The sequence below is a fragment of the Dendrobates tinctorius genome, unplaced genomic scaffold, assembly GCF_039654945.1.
Source record: "Dendrobates tinctorius isolate UK_male_01 unplaced genomic scaffold, ASM3965494v1 ptg000009l, whole genome shotgun sequence".
In the NCBI taxonomy this organism is placed as follows: Eukaryota; Metazoa; Chordata; class Amphibia; order Anura; family Dendrobatidae; genus Dendrobates; species Dendrobates tinctorius.
The window spans coordinates 13783554-13799666 of record NW_027361677.1 but is presented as its reverse complement, the minus strand read 5'-3'; the positions used below and the strand labels follow the sequence as shown (position 1 = coordinate 13799666).

General features: G+C 42.5%; 1 protein-coding gene across 2 annotated transcripts in view; it reads left to right on the top strand.

The window, feature by feature from the left end:
* CDH8 (cadherin 8) overlaps nucleotides 1-16113 on the top strand; it is a 473060-nt gene that overhangs the window by 13631 nt on the left and 443316 nt on the right. For both annotated transcript variants that reach the window (XM_073582889.1, XM_073582899.1), the window contains exon 2: nucleotides 982-1427. In XM_073582889.1, the coding sequence (XP_073438990.1) occupies nucleotides 1143-1427 (285 nt within the window). In that variant the 5' untranslated portion in view covers nucleotides 982-1142. The remainder of the gene's footprint in view (nucleotides 1-981; nucleotides 1428-16113) is intronic.

The window sequence follows — 16113 nt, the reverse complement described above, 5'->3', positions numbered from 1 at the left end:
TTAAATAAAAAAAATAAAAATTGCTCCCAAAGGTGGACAAACCCTTTAATTTGGCAGAAGTGATGCAAGGTGGATAGCTTTTTTAAGTGGGTTCACTTTACTTGTTAGCAATGTCTTCTGATCACAGTGTTATTTTTGGGCGTAAGTTTTAAATTTCACTGCAGCGCCACCACAGGAGAAACTAGGCATTACACATTGTCTATTCAATTCAAGCTTTCAATGTAATACAGAACCTTTCCCCCAAAGTGGGAGACGCTCTAACTGCTCTCCCCTCGAGCTAAGATAGGAACAACCTGAATAAAGGAACCCCCCTCTGTGAACCCATAATTCCTTAATGGAGGGAGTAAATGGGGTAGAAAAGCAAGATGAAAGTGGGGTAAATTGAACCAGTTAAAAATTAGAAATTAAATAAAAAATATACATAAAAATATAAGACGTTTTATTAAGAAAAGACACAACTCGTTTCGCGGCATACAGCCTTCCTCAGGTGTCATAATGGAATAAATGAAAAAAGTCCTCTTTTACTTGTTACAAGGTTCCCTTGCCTAGAAATCAATCACAAATTGTCCCTAACCTGGACCCCTATTGAATTGTTCTGCAGCGTCACTACAGGGGAAATTAAGCATTACACATCACCCACTCAAGTCGATGAATATTTTGTGTAATACAATACAGGACCGGTCCTCCAAACGGGGAAATGTTCTAAAAACTGCCTTGCCTGCTGTGCTCCTTAGGACTACAGGTTCATTTGCTGGGATCTACATACAAAGAGTTAAATAAAAAAATTAATCTCTGCTTCATTTATTTTCTGGAAGCTAACAAAAAACCACAACTTTCCCATTATTTCATGGAATTTTAGTGGCTCTCAGTACGATACATCAGCGTTGGTATTCGGTCTATAAATACTGTTTAGCTGTGGTATGTTCTGCATTGCAAATTTTATTCGCTCATGTCAATATTTTTTTCTTCCCTCATTTTAAGGGAAACGTCAATGAGCAATATTCCGGACACGTCGTGTCCTTCGAATATGAACTATTCGCGCCTACTGAGCAATAAACACCCGGATCAGCTGCAAGTAAATATTCCTCTCTGTATGATGAATTGGATGCCTGCAATCTGGATGTGAGCAGAGCAATTGTTTCATGCTGCCCGTATTCTCCACCACTTGTGTGATCATGCCAGAAAGACTTGGGGAAACGTTTATGGATGTTTGGACTCCGTTCTTCATATTATGGATTGCTCTTCTTCCTCATGTGTACATGGCTCCCAGGAATGAATCCTATGTACTCTCCACTGAGGCCACCATGGAACTTAATGGGATCGGTGATGAACAGAAAGTGTTAAACAGATCCAAGAGAGGATGGGTATGGAATCAAATGTTCGTGTTGGAAGAGTTTTCAGGACCTGAACCAATACTAGTCGGACGGGTAAGTTTATACAGTTTACTCATTGTCATACTCTATTTTTTCTATCAGTTTATATTTGATTATTATTGTTATGATTACTATTACTATTATTATTATTGTTATTATTATTATAGCTACATATTTATCATTAATGCTATCATTACTGCAAGTAGTAGTAATAGTAGCAGCAATACTAAAAAAAAATAACAAATAATTATTATTTATTATTTTTTAAGTATTGCTACTCTTACTACTAGTTGTTTGTTGCTACCATTATACAATTATTGTTACACTATTATTACTATATAGTTAATGTAAAATGAAATAATAATTATAATATTTATTATTATTGTATTTATTTTTTTTAATATTGCTGCTACTATTTCTCCTACTTCTGCGACTGCTACTAGTAGAGTTGTGGCCAAAAGTATTGACACCCCTGCCATTCTGTCAGATAATACTCAGTTTCTTCCTGAAAATGATTGCAATCACAAATTCTTTGGTGTTATTATCTTCATTTAATTTGTCTTGAATGAAAAAACACAATAGAGAATGAAGCAAAAAGCAAAACATTGATCATTAAAAAGTATTGGCACCCTCAACATAATACTTGGTTGCACAACCTTTAGCCAAAATAACTGCGACCAACCGCTTCCGGTAACCATCAATGAGTTTCTTACAATGCTCTGCTGGAATTTTAGACCATTCTTCTTTGGCAAACTGCTCCAGGTCCCTGATATTTGAAGGGTGCCTTCTCCAAACTGCCATTCTTAGATCTCTCCACAGGTGTTCTATGGGATTCAGGTCTGGACTCATTGCTGGCCACCTTAGAAGTCTCCAGTGCTTTTTCTCCAACCATTTTCTAGTGCTTTTTGAAGTGTGTTTTGGGTCATTGTCCTGCTGGAAGACCCATGACCTCTGAGGGAGACCCAGCTTTCTCATACTGGGCCCTACATTATGCTGCAAAATTTGTTGGTAGTCTTCAGACTTCATAATGCCATGCACACGGTCAAGCAGTCCAGTGCCAGAGGCAGCAAAGCAACCCCAAAACATCAGGGTACCTCCACCATGTTTGACTGTAGGGACCGTGTTCTTTTCTTTGAATGCCTCTTTTTTTCTCCTGTAAACTCTATGTTGATGCCTTTGCCCAAAAAGCTCTACTCTTGTCTCATCTGACGAGAGAACATTCTTCCAAAACGTTTTAGGCTTTTTCAGGTAAGTTTTGGAAAACTCCAGCCTGGCTTTTTTATGTCTCCGGGTAAGAAGTGGGGTCTTCCTGGGTCTCCTACCATACAGTCCCTTTTCATTCAGACGCCGACGGATAGTACGGGTTGACACTGTTGTACCCTCGGACTGCAGGGCAGCTTGAACTTGTTTGGATGTTAGTCGAGGTTCTTTATCCAACATCCGCACAATCTTGCATTGAAATCTCTTGTCAATTTTTCTTTTCCATCCACATGTAGGGAGGTTAGCCACAGTGCCATGGGCTTTAAACTTCTTGATGACACTGCGCACGGTAGACACAGGAACATTCAGGTCTTTGGAGATGGACTTGTAGCCTTGAGATTGCTCATGCTTCCTCACAATTTGGTTTCTCAAGTCCTCAGACAGTTCTTTGGTCTTCTTTCTTTTCTCCATGCTCAATGTGGTACACACAAGGACACAGGACAGAGGTTGAGTCAACTTTAATCCATGTCAACTGGCTGCAAGTGTGATTTAGTTATTGCCAACACCTGTTAGGTGCCACAGGTAAGTTACAGGTGCTGTTAATTACACAAATTAGAGAAGCATCACATGATTTTTCGAACAGTGCCAATACTTTTGTCCACCCTCTTTTTTATGTTTGCTGTGGAATTATATCCAATTTGGCTTTAGGACAATTCTTTTTGTGTTTTTTCATTTAAGACAAATTAAATGAAGATAATAATACCAAAGAATTTGTGTTTGCAATCATTTTCAGGAAGAAACTGAGTATTATCTGACAGAATTGCAGGGGTGTCAATACTTTTGGCCACAACTGTATATCCAACATAAAAATCAGTTCATTTTCAAAGAACTTTATACTTAGCTGTTCCTCTGTTATTTTTCTTGGAAAGAAATGAAAAAAAAAATTAGCTCTGCCTTCCTCTTTGTCAGTAGCCGGTGACTCCCCAAACTCTGATGTTGTCAGCGTTGATTACGATTGATCGGGCCGTGTAGGGATCTGATTTGACAAAAAGCAGTGGGAAAACCCAGTTGGCAATTATTCACATATTTTCAGGAGGAACAACGTAATAATGGTAGAAAGCAGAGTTCTAAGGAGAGATGTCCTGGTCTGGAATGTCTGGAATGGTAATTAATGGGGAGTAAAAGTGTTTTGACACATCAGGAGGTATTGATCCTGTTTTGCAAGTTTTTATAACATGGTTGACTAGGGATATATTTGGAGACTTTTTTTAAGCATCTATATCATATGTTTTGTGTATATATATATATATATATATATATATATATACACTCACTGGCCACTTTATTAGGTACACCTGTCCAACTGTGTGTTAAGACTTAATTTCTAATCAGCCAATCACATGGCGGCAACTCAGTGCATTTAGGCATGTAGACATGGTCAAGACAATCTCCTGCAGTTCAAACCGAGCATCAGTATGGGGAAGAAAGGTGATTTGAGTGCCTTTGAACGTGGCATGATTGTTGGTGCCAGAAGGGCTGGTCTGAGAATTTCAGAAACTGCTGATCTACTGGGATTTTCACGCACAACCATCTCAAGGGTTTACAGAGAATGGTCCGAAAAAGAAAAAAAATCCAGTGAGCGGCAGTTCTGTGGCCGGAAATGCCATGTTGATGCCAGAGGTCAGAGGAGAATGGGCAGACTGGTTCGAGCTGATAGAAAGGCAACAGTGACTCAAATTGCCACCCGTTACAACCAAGGTAGGCAGAAGAGCATCTCTGAACGCACAGTGCGTCGAACTTTGAGGCAGATGGGCTACAGCAGCAGAAGACCACACTGGGTACCACTCCTCTCAGCTAAGAACAGGAAACTGAGGCTACAATTTGCACAAGCTCATCGAAATTGGACAGTAGAAGATTGGAAAAACGTTGCCTGGTCTGATGAGTCTCGATTTCTGCTGCGACATTCGGATGGTAGGGTCAGAATTTGGCGTAAACAACATGAAAGCATGGATCCATCCTGCCTTGTATCAACGGTTCAGGCTGGTGGTGGTGGTGTCATGGTGTGGGGAATTTTTTCTGGGCACTCTTTGGGCCCCTTGGTACCAATTGAGCTTCGTTGCAACGCCACAGCCTACCTGAGTATTGTTGCTGACCATGTCCATCCCTTTATGACCACAATGTACCCAACATCTGATGGCTACTTTCAGCAGGATAATGCGCCATGTCATAAAGCTCGAATCATCTCAGATTGGTTTCTTGAACATGACAATGAGTTTACTGTACTCAAATGGCCTCCTCAGTCACCAGATCTCAATCCAATAGAGCATCTTTGGGATGTGGTGGAACGGGAGATTCGCATCAGGGATGTGCAGCCGACAAATCTGCGCCAACTGTGTGATGCCATCATGTCAATATGGTCCAAAATCTCTGAGGAATGCTTCCAGCACCTTGTTGAATCTCTGCCACGAAGAATTGAGGCAGTTCTGAAGGCAAAAGGGGGTCCAACCCCTTACTAGCATGGTGTACCTAATAAAGTGGCCAGTGAGTGTATATACAGTGGGGCAAAAAAGTATTTAGTCAGTCAGCAATAGTGCAAGTTCCACCACTTAAAAAGATGAGAGGCGTCTGTAATTTACATCATAGGTAGACCTCAACTATGGGAGACAAACTGAGAAAAAAAAATATCCAGAAAATCACATTGTCTGCTTTTTTTTTCATTTTATTTGCATATTATGGTGGAAAATAAGTATTTGGTCAGAAACAAAATTTCATCTCAATACTTTGTGATATATCCTTTGTTGGCAATGACAGAGGTCAAACGTTTTCTGTAAGTCTTCACAAGGTTGCCACACACTGTTGTTGTTATGTTGGCCCATTCCTCCATGCAGATCTCCTCTAGAGCAGTGATGTTTTTGGCTTTTCGCTTGGCAACACGGACTTTCAACTCCCTCCAAAGGTTTTCTATAGGGTTGAGATCTGGAGACTGGCTAGGCCACTCCAGGACCTTGAAATGCTTCTTACGAAGCCACTCCTTCGTTGCCCTGGCGGTGTGCTTTGGATCATTGTCATGTTGAAAGACCCAGCCACGTTTCATCTTCAATGCCCTTGCTGATGGAAGGAGGTTTGCACTCAAAATCTCACGATACATGGCCCCATTCATTCTTTCATGTACCCGGATCAGTCGTCCTGGCCCCTTTGCAGAGAAACAGCCCCAAAGCATGATGTTTCCACCACCATGCTTTACAGTAGGTATGGTGTTTGATGGATGCAACTCAGTATTCTTTTTCCTCCAAACACGACAAGTTGTGTTTCTACCAAACAGTTCCAGTTTGGTTTCATCAGACCATAGGACATTCTCCCAAAACTCCTCTGGATCATCCAAATGCTCTCTAGCAAACTTCAGACGGGCCCGGACATGTACAGGCTTAAACAGTGGGACACGTCTGGCACTGCAGGATCTGAGTCCATGGTGGCGTAGTGTGTTACTTATGGTAGGCCTTGTTACATTGGTCCCAGCTCTCTGCAGTTCATTCACTAGGTCCCCCCACGTGGTTCTGGGATTTTTGCTCACCGTTCTTGTGATCATTCTGACCCCACGGGGTGGGATTTTGCGTGGAGCACCAGATCGAGGGAGATTACCAGTGGTCTTGTATGTCTTCCATTTTCTAATTATTGCTCCCACAGTTGATTTCTTCACTCCAAGCTGGTTGGCTATTGCAGATTCAGTCTTCCCAGCCTGGTGCAGGGCTACAATTTTGTTTCTGGTGTCCTTTGACAGCTCTTTGGTCTTCACCATAGTGGAGTTTGGAGTCAGACTGTTTGAGGGTGTGCACAGGTGTCTTTTTATACTGATAACAAGTTTAAACAGGTGCCATTACTACAGGTAATGAGTGGAGGAAAGAGGAGACTCTTAAAGAAGAAGTTACAGGTCTGTGAGAGCCAGAAATCTTGATTGCTTGTTTCTGACCAAATACTTATTTTCCACCATAATATGCAAATAAAATGAAAAAAAAAGCAGACAATGTGATTTTCTGGATTTTTTTTCTCAGTTTGTCTCCCATAGTTGAGGTCTACCTATGATGTAAATTACAGACGCCTCTCATCTTTTTAAGTGGTGGAACTTGCACTATTGCTGACTGACTAAATACTTTTTTGCCCCACTGTATATATATATATACACACACACACTTTTTTCTTTCACTATTCTAAGCCCCGTGGCGAGCATTTTTATTGGTACATTTATGCAGTGTCTTCAACAAAATGGCATCAAAGATTGTGGTATGCGTACGCACTGACTTTGGCACCATTTTATTGACAAAGTCAACATAGCAGTGTGCATGCGCCGTCCATAGGGATATTGGTGACGGCCACTGCTATGTTGACGTTGTGGTAAAATTCTTCAATATAATGGCACCGGAGTCAGCGCGTGCGCATCCCGCGATATCCGATGCTGTTTCGTTGAAGACACCGTGTCTGTGAATTCGAATACACAGTGTCTTCAATAAAATTGCACTGTAGTGACACCACACTGCGCAGGCGTGACACATGCAGCTGCGGCGCCAAACAGCTGATCATCGGGAGCGCTCCAGGTATCCGGGTTCTCGATGCAGCTATTCGGTAAGCGCTATACCTATTGGGATAAGTGCGTATCCAAAGCTATTCGATCAGCATTGATGATCATAGTTAGTAATAATCTTCCATTCATATTCTGATACATTATATTATTGATCCGACATTCATACCCTGACAATGTGTTTTGCTATGCACTAATCGAAATGGTAAACTCTCCATAATTGTATCTGCTCCTGATTGATATAAACGTCCAAAAGAGCCTACATTTCATGTCTGTGTCATCACATCTTGCGTGCTAGTCATATAACGTCTTCTTCTCCAACACTAGAGTCAACATCTATTGTCTATAGTCAGGGCTGTATAAGAATAGCTTTCAGCAATGAGCAAGGCAATGTGCGATGTGAGCGGTAGAATGAGAAATTCAGCACCATGGGCAGCGATGCTTCACGTTACTATTCATATGCTCATATTGTACTGTGTTCAGATAATTACTACTCTCGCTATTTGCAAAACCATAATTCCCCTTTCATTTAACCCTGAAAATACTATAGAAGCAGATACTGTTTAGAATGTTTGCAATCAGATTTATTGCTAATTGCACTTATCCATTGTAGGATAATCCCCTTGAGCTATAAGATAGTCCAACAAAATATCATCATCGTCTCCGCAAGATAAATAGACATGCTGCGGACTGGAATGATGCGCTGCATGTGCGTGTATGCAGAAAGCCGGACGCTTCCCTGCAGGCATAGTGGACTCGGGATTTCATGAAATTCCATCCACTATACTCTAACATCTGGCCGCTCTGTCCAACCTGCAGCGTCAGCGTCCAACCTGCATCACTTACTGACCGTGGGAACATACCCTCAGAGTTGAGCAAATTTGTCAAAATTTTATTTGAGCAGCGGAAAGAACGGGGGAGATAGAATCGAATCTGCCAAGAAGTGGTTAAAAAAATAACAAACTCTTATATTCTCCTCTCCTAAGTCCTCCCCATAACAATTGTGCCATCACTTTTTACTCTTCGTCTTGTCTTATGATTGGCTCCTCTTTCCTTCTTCTTCTGGTTGATACTGCCATGCCACTGACTAAGCACCAATTTGCCATGTGGGGGTGAAGCACATCAATGATGATCACCGCACTACAGGTGGTCATGTGGGATGGGAATCGCAAAATTGGCATGGCATATGCACCCACGTAACAGCATGGACCAAGCCAACTGCGACACCGGCCAGAAGAAGAAGGAAGAGGAAACAATTGGAGGAGCAGGAGTGGCGGTGGCAAGTCTGGTATAGGAAGGGGAAAGGAGAAATGATTGTACCAATTTTTTGCTTTTATTTCTCCCTGTCAGAATACAGAAAAAATGGCCACTATTTTGATGGATTCATGCAAAGGGGACTTCCCCAACTTTGTGTCCACCTAAAATCACCAATTTTGGGAAATTATAAACAATTTTGCTTTATATAGAATCAATTATCTTATCGTCCCCAGTCATAAATCTCAGTACTGCTATATAAAACATACTCCCTTTATTTCTAGTCGATAACAGTGTTTTTCATTTTTGAAAAAAATTCTTAATGGGATTTTTTGGGATTTTGAAATTTCAGTATTTGAGTTTTAATTGCAAAAAGCCTAAAAAACAAATAAAACATTTCTGATATTTCTGTCACCATATTGACCCCTTTTTCCTAGTCTTAAATGTCCATCATTACTCCTAATAAGGTGACGGCAGTAGCCAACCACTGTCTGTTATGGTGACTTTATGACCTTGGTGGATAAACATTCACATGTCATGGAAAATAAACCAGAGAAATGATGTACATAGGATTAATACGTCAGGCGGATCAAACGTCTATCAGATCAAGGTTACAAAGGCTCACCTTATGAGTTTAAGCTATGATGTGAACAACTCCAATGAATAATAATAAACTTTATTTCTGTAGCGCCGACATATTCCGCAGCACTTTACATTTCAGAGGGGATTTGTACAGACGATAGACATTACAGCATAACAATAATCACATAGATCATAACAGATACCAAGAGGAATGAGGGCCCTGCTCGCAAGCTTACAGTCTATGAGGAAAGAGGTAGACACGAAAGGTGGGTGGTAACAGTTGCTCTGATTGTATGGACCAGCCATAATGTTAAGTGTGTAACAGTGCAGACTCAGAGGGCTAATGGATGCATAAAGCATGTGGGAACATGATGCGGGTAACCTGGTTATGGTAAAACTTTTGGCTGTGCCACACAGGGATGGATTAGGTTAATGTGTTAAGGCTATAGGCCAGTCTGAATAAATGCGTTTTTAGGGCACGCTTAAAATTGTAGGGGATTGGGGACTAATCGTATTGACCTGGGAAGTGCATTCCAAAGAATTGGCGCAGCACGTGTATAGTCTTGGAGACGGGAGTAGGAGGTTCTGATTATTGAGGATGTTAACATCAGGTCATTAGCAGAACAGAGGGTGCGGGTAGGGTGGTATACTGAAACGAGGGAGGAGATGTAGGGTGGTGCTGAGCCATGGAGAGCTTTGTGGGTGAAGGTAATACGTTTGTACTGGATTCTGGAGTGGATGGGTAGCCAGTGTAGGGACTGTAAGGGGTTCTACTTACTATAACATGAGGGTCCGGGGTTGGGAGAGATATCTCCTGTGATTAGGAGGAGGATAGAAAGAGTGAGCAGATGGTTAAGTGATTTGTGAGAGCGTCTCTTGTGTTGGATGGTGCAGATGAATGGATCTGTGCTGTTTAACAATGTGAAAAGAGCATGAGTGCTATACATAGGAGAGCAGCGCACATAAGGAAAAAATTCCCAAAAATTCAAAAAAACACATTTGAAAGGCTGACTCACCAAAACCCTGACTAATGCACTAGCAGGATGCAGCAGACCTCCATTGATAAAGGCTGGGGCAGCACAGGTGCAAACCACTGATAAAAACAGCTAGTAGCCCAAGAGGGTCTGGCTGCCTAGTGAAAAAATGCACACAAATAGGGCTTGAAAGTGAAAAAAATGATGCCAGTCTTTCTTCCACAACTATGAGGCTCTGACAGCAGCTCTAAAAATGTCTACAGAGGATAGGCTTAGTGCTGGCATCTACATTTCCCAGTTCCCAGCAATTGCCCTATACCCCTATACAAGGATCTGGACTTGCACCGGGGAACCAAGGTTGTGGCCATGGAGAAGCTACTGACCGATGGTGCAGGCTGGCAGGAGGAGTAAAGTAGCCAGATCAGAATCAAGAGGGCAGTCAGGGCATAAAATATAAACAGCGTAAGTCAGAACAATAAACCTGTAGACAATATAGGAGCTGAGAAGCAGCAAAAAAAAGTGTAAGAACTAACTATATCTGACAGCTACCAGCAGTAAGCTGGGAGTATTAGTAAGGTGTGGTGCTGTCCCATTACCCAAAGCAGGGAGCTGCTTACTCCAGCAGTACAGAATACACACCCATGCTTTCAGATTGGACAAAACGATGGGTTCCAGTCACGCTAATCTCAGTGGCTAGGCAGAGACTGTGTTGCCTAGAGCTTCTAGTCCCAATGTCTATGCCATTAATAGTGATGCCTATTGAATAAATACTACTGTGACTGATGACAGAAGCAGACATTGCAAGAGCAGCTACAGGAGGAGAAGTGAAACTATTTCTGCCAAGTTACGCTGCAATTGTGATTGAAGACACACTTTTAGTGAAATCCAGTGGAAATTACACTGCCACTGATGAAAAAGATTTTATTTCAATAAGTCTGTAGTTGCAACGCGTTTCAGCATTACAAGACCCTATATCAAGGAAATGGGACAAATCCATTTACTCCAAGCCCAGGAGTGATTGGACACCCCAAAATGCGAGACTAGAGATGAGCGAATATTTTTGGCTCCCTCCTTATTCGGCAAGCTATAACGCTTAACGAACAAGCTGCCATGGGAACCCGGATACCTGGATCGCTCCTGCCGATCAGCTGTCCGGCACTGCAGCTGTATGTGTTGCGGCTGTGTGACAGTCACAATACATGCATGGAGAGCCCAACAAACAGTCTAGTCATAACTTTGAGAACAGATCTAATAAAATCCAGTGGAAATAATAGTATCAATAATGAAGAAGATCTTTTTTTGTTGAACAAGTCTCTAGTTGCAATGCGTTTCAGGGTTTTGAAGCCCCTTTATCAAGGGTCCATTTATTCCAATCCCAAACTTATGTTCTCACATTTTTGGGTGTTCAAACACTCCATTCTTCCTTTCTTAGTGATATCATTGTGGCAGCCAGCAGTTTCCCATCACTACCACTTGACCTGCCGTCACAATGTAAATTATGATGCTCGATGAAAGAACCACAAGGCTGGTATGGTCGCATACGACTATAGGCAGCAGCCCAGAGCTGTACCCTCTGTGATATTTCTGCACTTTTTGCTTACTTTGAAACCTTTTACTGAATATTTCAGTTCTATTCAGTATCTTAATGCGAGTAATGGTTCCATTCCATTCTTATCTTTAGAATGAAACTATGTTGTCAATGAAACGCATTACCATCATTTTTATAAATGCTGTATAGAGTGTTTGCACTGGATATAATGCATTAGGACACAGTGTAATTGCATATTGGCCATATCTGAGGTTATGTGACATATAATATAATGTAACTCAATGACTATTACGGAGAATGCTGTATTTCTCCTTTTTCTCTTCCGCTTCCCTCTTTATCTTCTGCTTGTATTGAATGATGCTATTTATGTAGTATGTTCATTGCTAGGATAGTCATGGCTTCGGTGTATACAAAGTACCAGGCTGGAAACCTGTAATTTGCTCTAAAGTACAAGGCATAAGCAGCTGTAATATCCAATGCCTCCACTAGAGGTGTCAGCTGCAAAGCTATCGGTAAGCCCCGAGCAGTCATTCTATATGTGCCGTCCAAAAGGAATCTACTAAACGTGTCTCGGCTTTTACAGCCAATTTCAATGCTGCATTTATAGAATGTAAATGATGCTTATTAACTCTTTCATGATTGATGAGATTTTTTTTCTACAAGAATAGATTTCAATAAGACATGATGAATATATGACCTAAAGGGTTAATATTTATTTTTAATGCAAAGGGGTCCCATTTAGTAACCTTATCCCCAGCAATTAAGGGAGCAGGAAAACCAACATGGATGTGAATTACGCAAACAGCTCTTCATTAAATCCCTCTAGGTCAATGCTACAAAATAATTAATTACTTGAAAATTTAATTTTTGGGGGGCGGGGGTCCGTGCAGGAGGATATGCTGTAATCAGTTGTTGTCAGGGGACTTTTCTAACAAAAAGTGCTTATTAGGAGCCTGATATTATTGGCGTGCAGACATTACTGTACTGTACAGTTGGGTCCTTTTTTTGGTTTGACATATCCCAAAAGGAATTGGGTGAAATGAACAGCTTTAAAAAAAAAAATTTCAACACTCTGTTGGGAGATGTTTATACTATATGTTCCTATGCGTCATCACCTAGTGGTTGTGATGTGAATTACAGTAATAGATTTAATTATTGATTATAAAAATTATTAATAGATTTAATTATTATTATAAAAATCTGGACCACTTAATGACATTTGCAGAAAGTTAAATGTGTTCTGTACTTTTATATTAATGGAGTGGGGGATGCAATGCCCAACACTCCTTCAGATCAGCTGCTCCCGATGCTGGCGGCGGCAGGATCATGTGATCAGTTTTAGAACTGCACAGCACTGTTTCATCAACTGTATAGTGGCCGCAGTGGTGTACTACAGATCTTTTCCTATTCGTTCGATTAGAGCAGGATATGCAATACTCGGTCGCAGCCACTATGCAATTGGCAGAGCTGTACTGTGCAGTTGCATCCAGCCGCCAGCAAGGGGAACAACTGTTCCATGGGTTTGCCTCGTATTAAACACCCCACCAATCAGATATTGATGTCCTATCCTGAGAATAGGATATCAATTAAAAATTACTTGACAGCCGCTTTAAGAGTGAACATACCTGCAAATTGAAAACTTCTACATAAAGATCGCATCTTGTTGCTTTTTTTAGTATTAATTCAAGTAGATAAAAGAGATGCAAACCACTGAATATGGGAGAAAAATGAGCAAAAGGTATTCAAAAGCATTGGGAGTAGTATAGAACAGTCACACCTATTTGTATCTTTTCATGATTCGTGCCTATTGAGTGATTACAATCCTCCAAAACCCCAGATCAACTAATCATGATAGCAATTAGCTATTTCAAGTAAGGGGTACTTCACAATAAGCGAGACCGCTAGCGAGATTGCTGATGCGTCATTGATTTTGTGACACAACAACGATCTCGCTGTGTGTGGCACGCATCAGTGACCGTCCCCCGCACAGGGTATCGCTGATTGTGCAGGATCATCCTGGGCCATTTTTTGATCGTTGGTCTCCCCCTGGCCAGCATGCTTAGTTACCCGCTATTTACCCTGGATACCAGCGTCCTCATGGGTCCTGATCACTGGTGAGTCTGCCTGTTTGACAGTTCACCAGTGATCATGTAGCGACACACCAGCGATCCTGACCAGGTCATATCGTTGTCTGGATCACTGGTGCATCGTTTAGTGTAACGGGACGCTTAGAAGAGCAGCTCTGGAGCCCAAACTGCAGCTCAAAAACACATAAACTATTTGTTAGTCACAGGCATGTTATTACTAATGATGAACTTTAAAGAGTATGAAAAGTCAAAGTGTCCATTTTTTGCTCTTATTTTACTCCCTCTGCTCTTCTGAGTATTCCACTTTTTGTTTTTTTAAAAATCCAGCCTACGGTTCAAGAGATATGAACCTTTTTACTTAGTGTTAGTTGATTGTCTTTTTCAAGAGGGTGTGGCATACAGAATTCTCTGGGGGGTGTGTCTTTACCCTACTTTGCGTTATTACCACGTGAGCCACTCCCCCTTAGTAAACACCATATAAAGAGGCACTAAATAAAAATGCTAATATCTCTGTAACCGTATGTTGGATTTAAAAGAATACTTTGACACAGGGATAAATTCTCTTCAAAGGGATTTTTCTCAGGTTAGAAAAAAAGGGTTTAGAATATAATTGGCTCCACCCTTGTCTATAAATTGTTTCTGGTAGTGCAACTCAACTTTATGCAAGTTTATAATGATTGAAATCAGACCTATCTTTGGATTTGACTGCCATTTTAATTGTATTTTTAAGACAAAACCGAAAAAACTGAGCTGGACTTTAAGCTGGTTTACATGTGAAGTCTAAGAGCACTATCACATGGTGGCCATTTCATATACGAAACCTAACCAAAAAGTAAAAATAAAAAATGGGCATACTGTATACCTTACAGCAAATCAGTAAATCATTAAATAGTAATAGTACATGTAAATAACACAGGATACTTGTAACGTCCGTCTGCGGTTCTGGGCTGCAGCCAGGCAACACCCCGAGAAACACTGATACCCTTTACCCCTATACAGGGATCTGGATTTACAACAGAGCCCAGGAGGCGCTGTCTGAATAGGAGCAGCGGCCAGAGCAGGACGGTCGTCAGAGTGAAGTACAAAAACAGCAGGCAATAGCAGAGTCAATTTCAGGCCAAGGTCAGAGTCAAAAACCAGGAGGGCGGCAGAGGTACAGAATCGTTAGGAAGTAGCAGAGTCAGAATATCCAGGCCAAGGTCACAAACCAGGAGAGTAGCAGAAGTACAGAATCGTCAGGCAAAAGAGGGGTCAGAAATCCAGGCTGAAGTCAGAGTCAAACAGAAATCAATCACTAAGTAACACACAGGGGAACCAAGAATATATCCGGCGGCTTGCAAGACCAGTCCCAAGGTATTTGAGGGATCAGGTCATCCCTCACAGGTTCCTGGACTGGTGATGTCATTAGGGCCGCCCCCAGGACCAGGCCAGATGGAGTTGCAGTAACCCCCTGATGACTGACAGAGGGGCGGAGCCTGCGCCCACCAGATGCCTGCGCAGGAGCCACTTCTCTGTCACCACCATAACTCACGGGCGGACCACGGCGCCTCCCAGTGGCCGAGGCAGGAACAGCCGTCCCCGAGTCTGACAGTGAAGTGGCGGTCTGGCGCCTCCTAGTGGCCGTGACCGGAAAGGCAGGCCTCGAATCCAACGGTGACGTGACAGACCGGCGCCTCCTAGTGGCTAAAGCTGGGACCATAGGCCCTGAGTCTGACGGCGACGTAATAGAACCACGGCGCCTCCCAGTGGCCGAGGCAGGAACAGCCGTCCCCGAGTCTGACGGCGAAGTGGCGGCCCGGGCCTCCTAGTGGCTGCGACCGGAACAGCAGGCCCCAAATCTGACGGAGACGTGACAGTACCCCCCCTTCCAAGAGGGGCCTCCGGACCCTCAAAACCTGGTTTGTCAGGGTGAAGGAGGTGAAACCTTCTAATTAGTGCTTTTGCATGGATGTCCCGCGCAGGGACCCAGGACCTCTCCTCCGGGCCGTAGCCCCTCCAGTGTACCAGATACTGTACGGACCCTCTTACAAGGCGGGAGTCAAGGACACCCTGGACTTCATACTCCAAGGACCCGCCGACCGAAACGGGAGGAGGAGGGGACGGGACAGGGTGAATTGGGGAGCGATACAACTTGAGGAGAGACTTGTGGAAGACATTGGGTAATTTGAAAGACTGAGGGAGTTTTAAACGGAAGGCCACCGGGTTAATCACCTCTGTAATCTCGTATGGACCAATAAATCTGGGACCCAGTTTGGCAGACGGTACTTTAAGCTTGATGTTTTTGGTGGAGAGCCAAACCTTGTCTCCAACTCCCAGGTGCGGTCCTTTGGATCGCCGTTTGTTCGCTGCCGAGGTTTGTCTAACCCGGGCCCCTTTCAAGTTAGAGTTTACCTCAGACCAAATGGTTTTTAAACTATGTATATTTTTCTCTACCCCAGGAAGCTCCGACATTCTGGCCGAGAATGAGCCAAAGCGCGGATGCAGCCCGTGGTTGCAGAAAAAGGGGGTAGACTTAATGGAG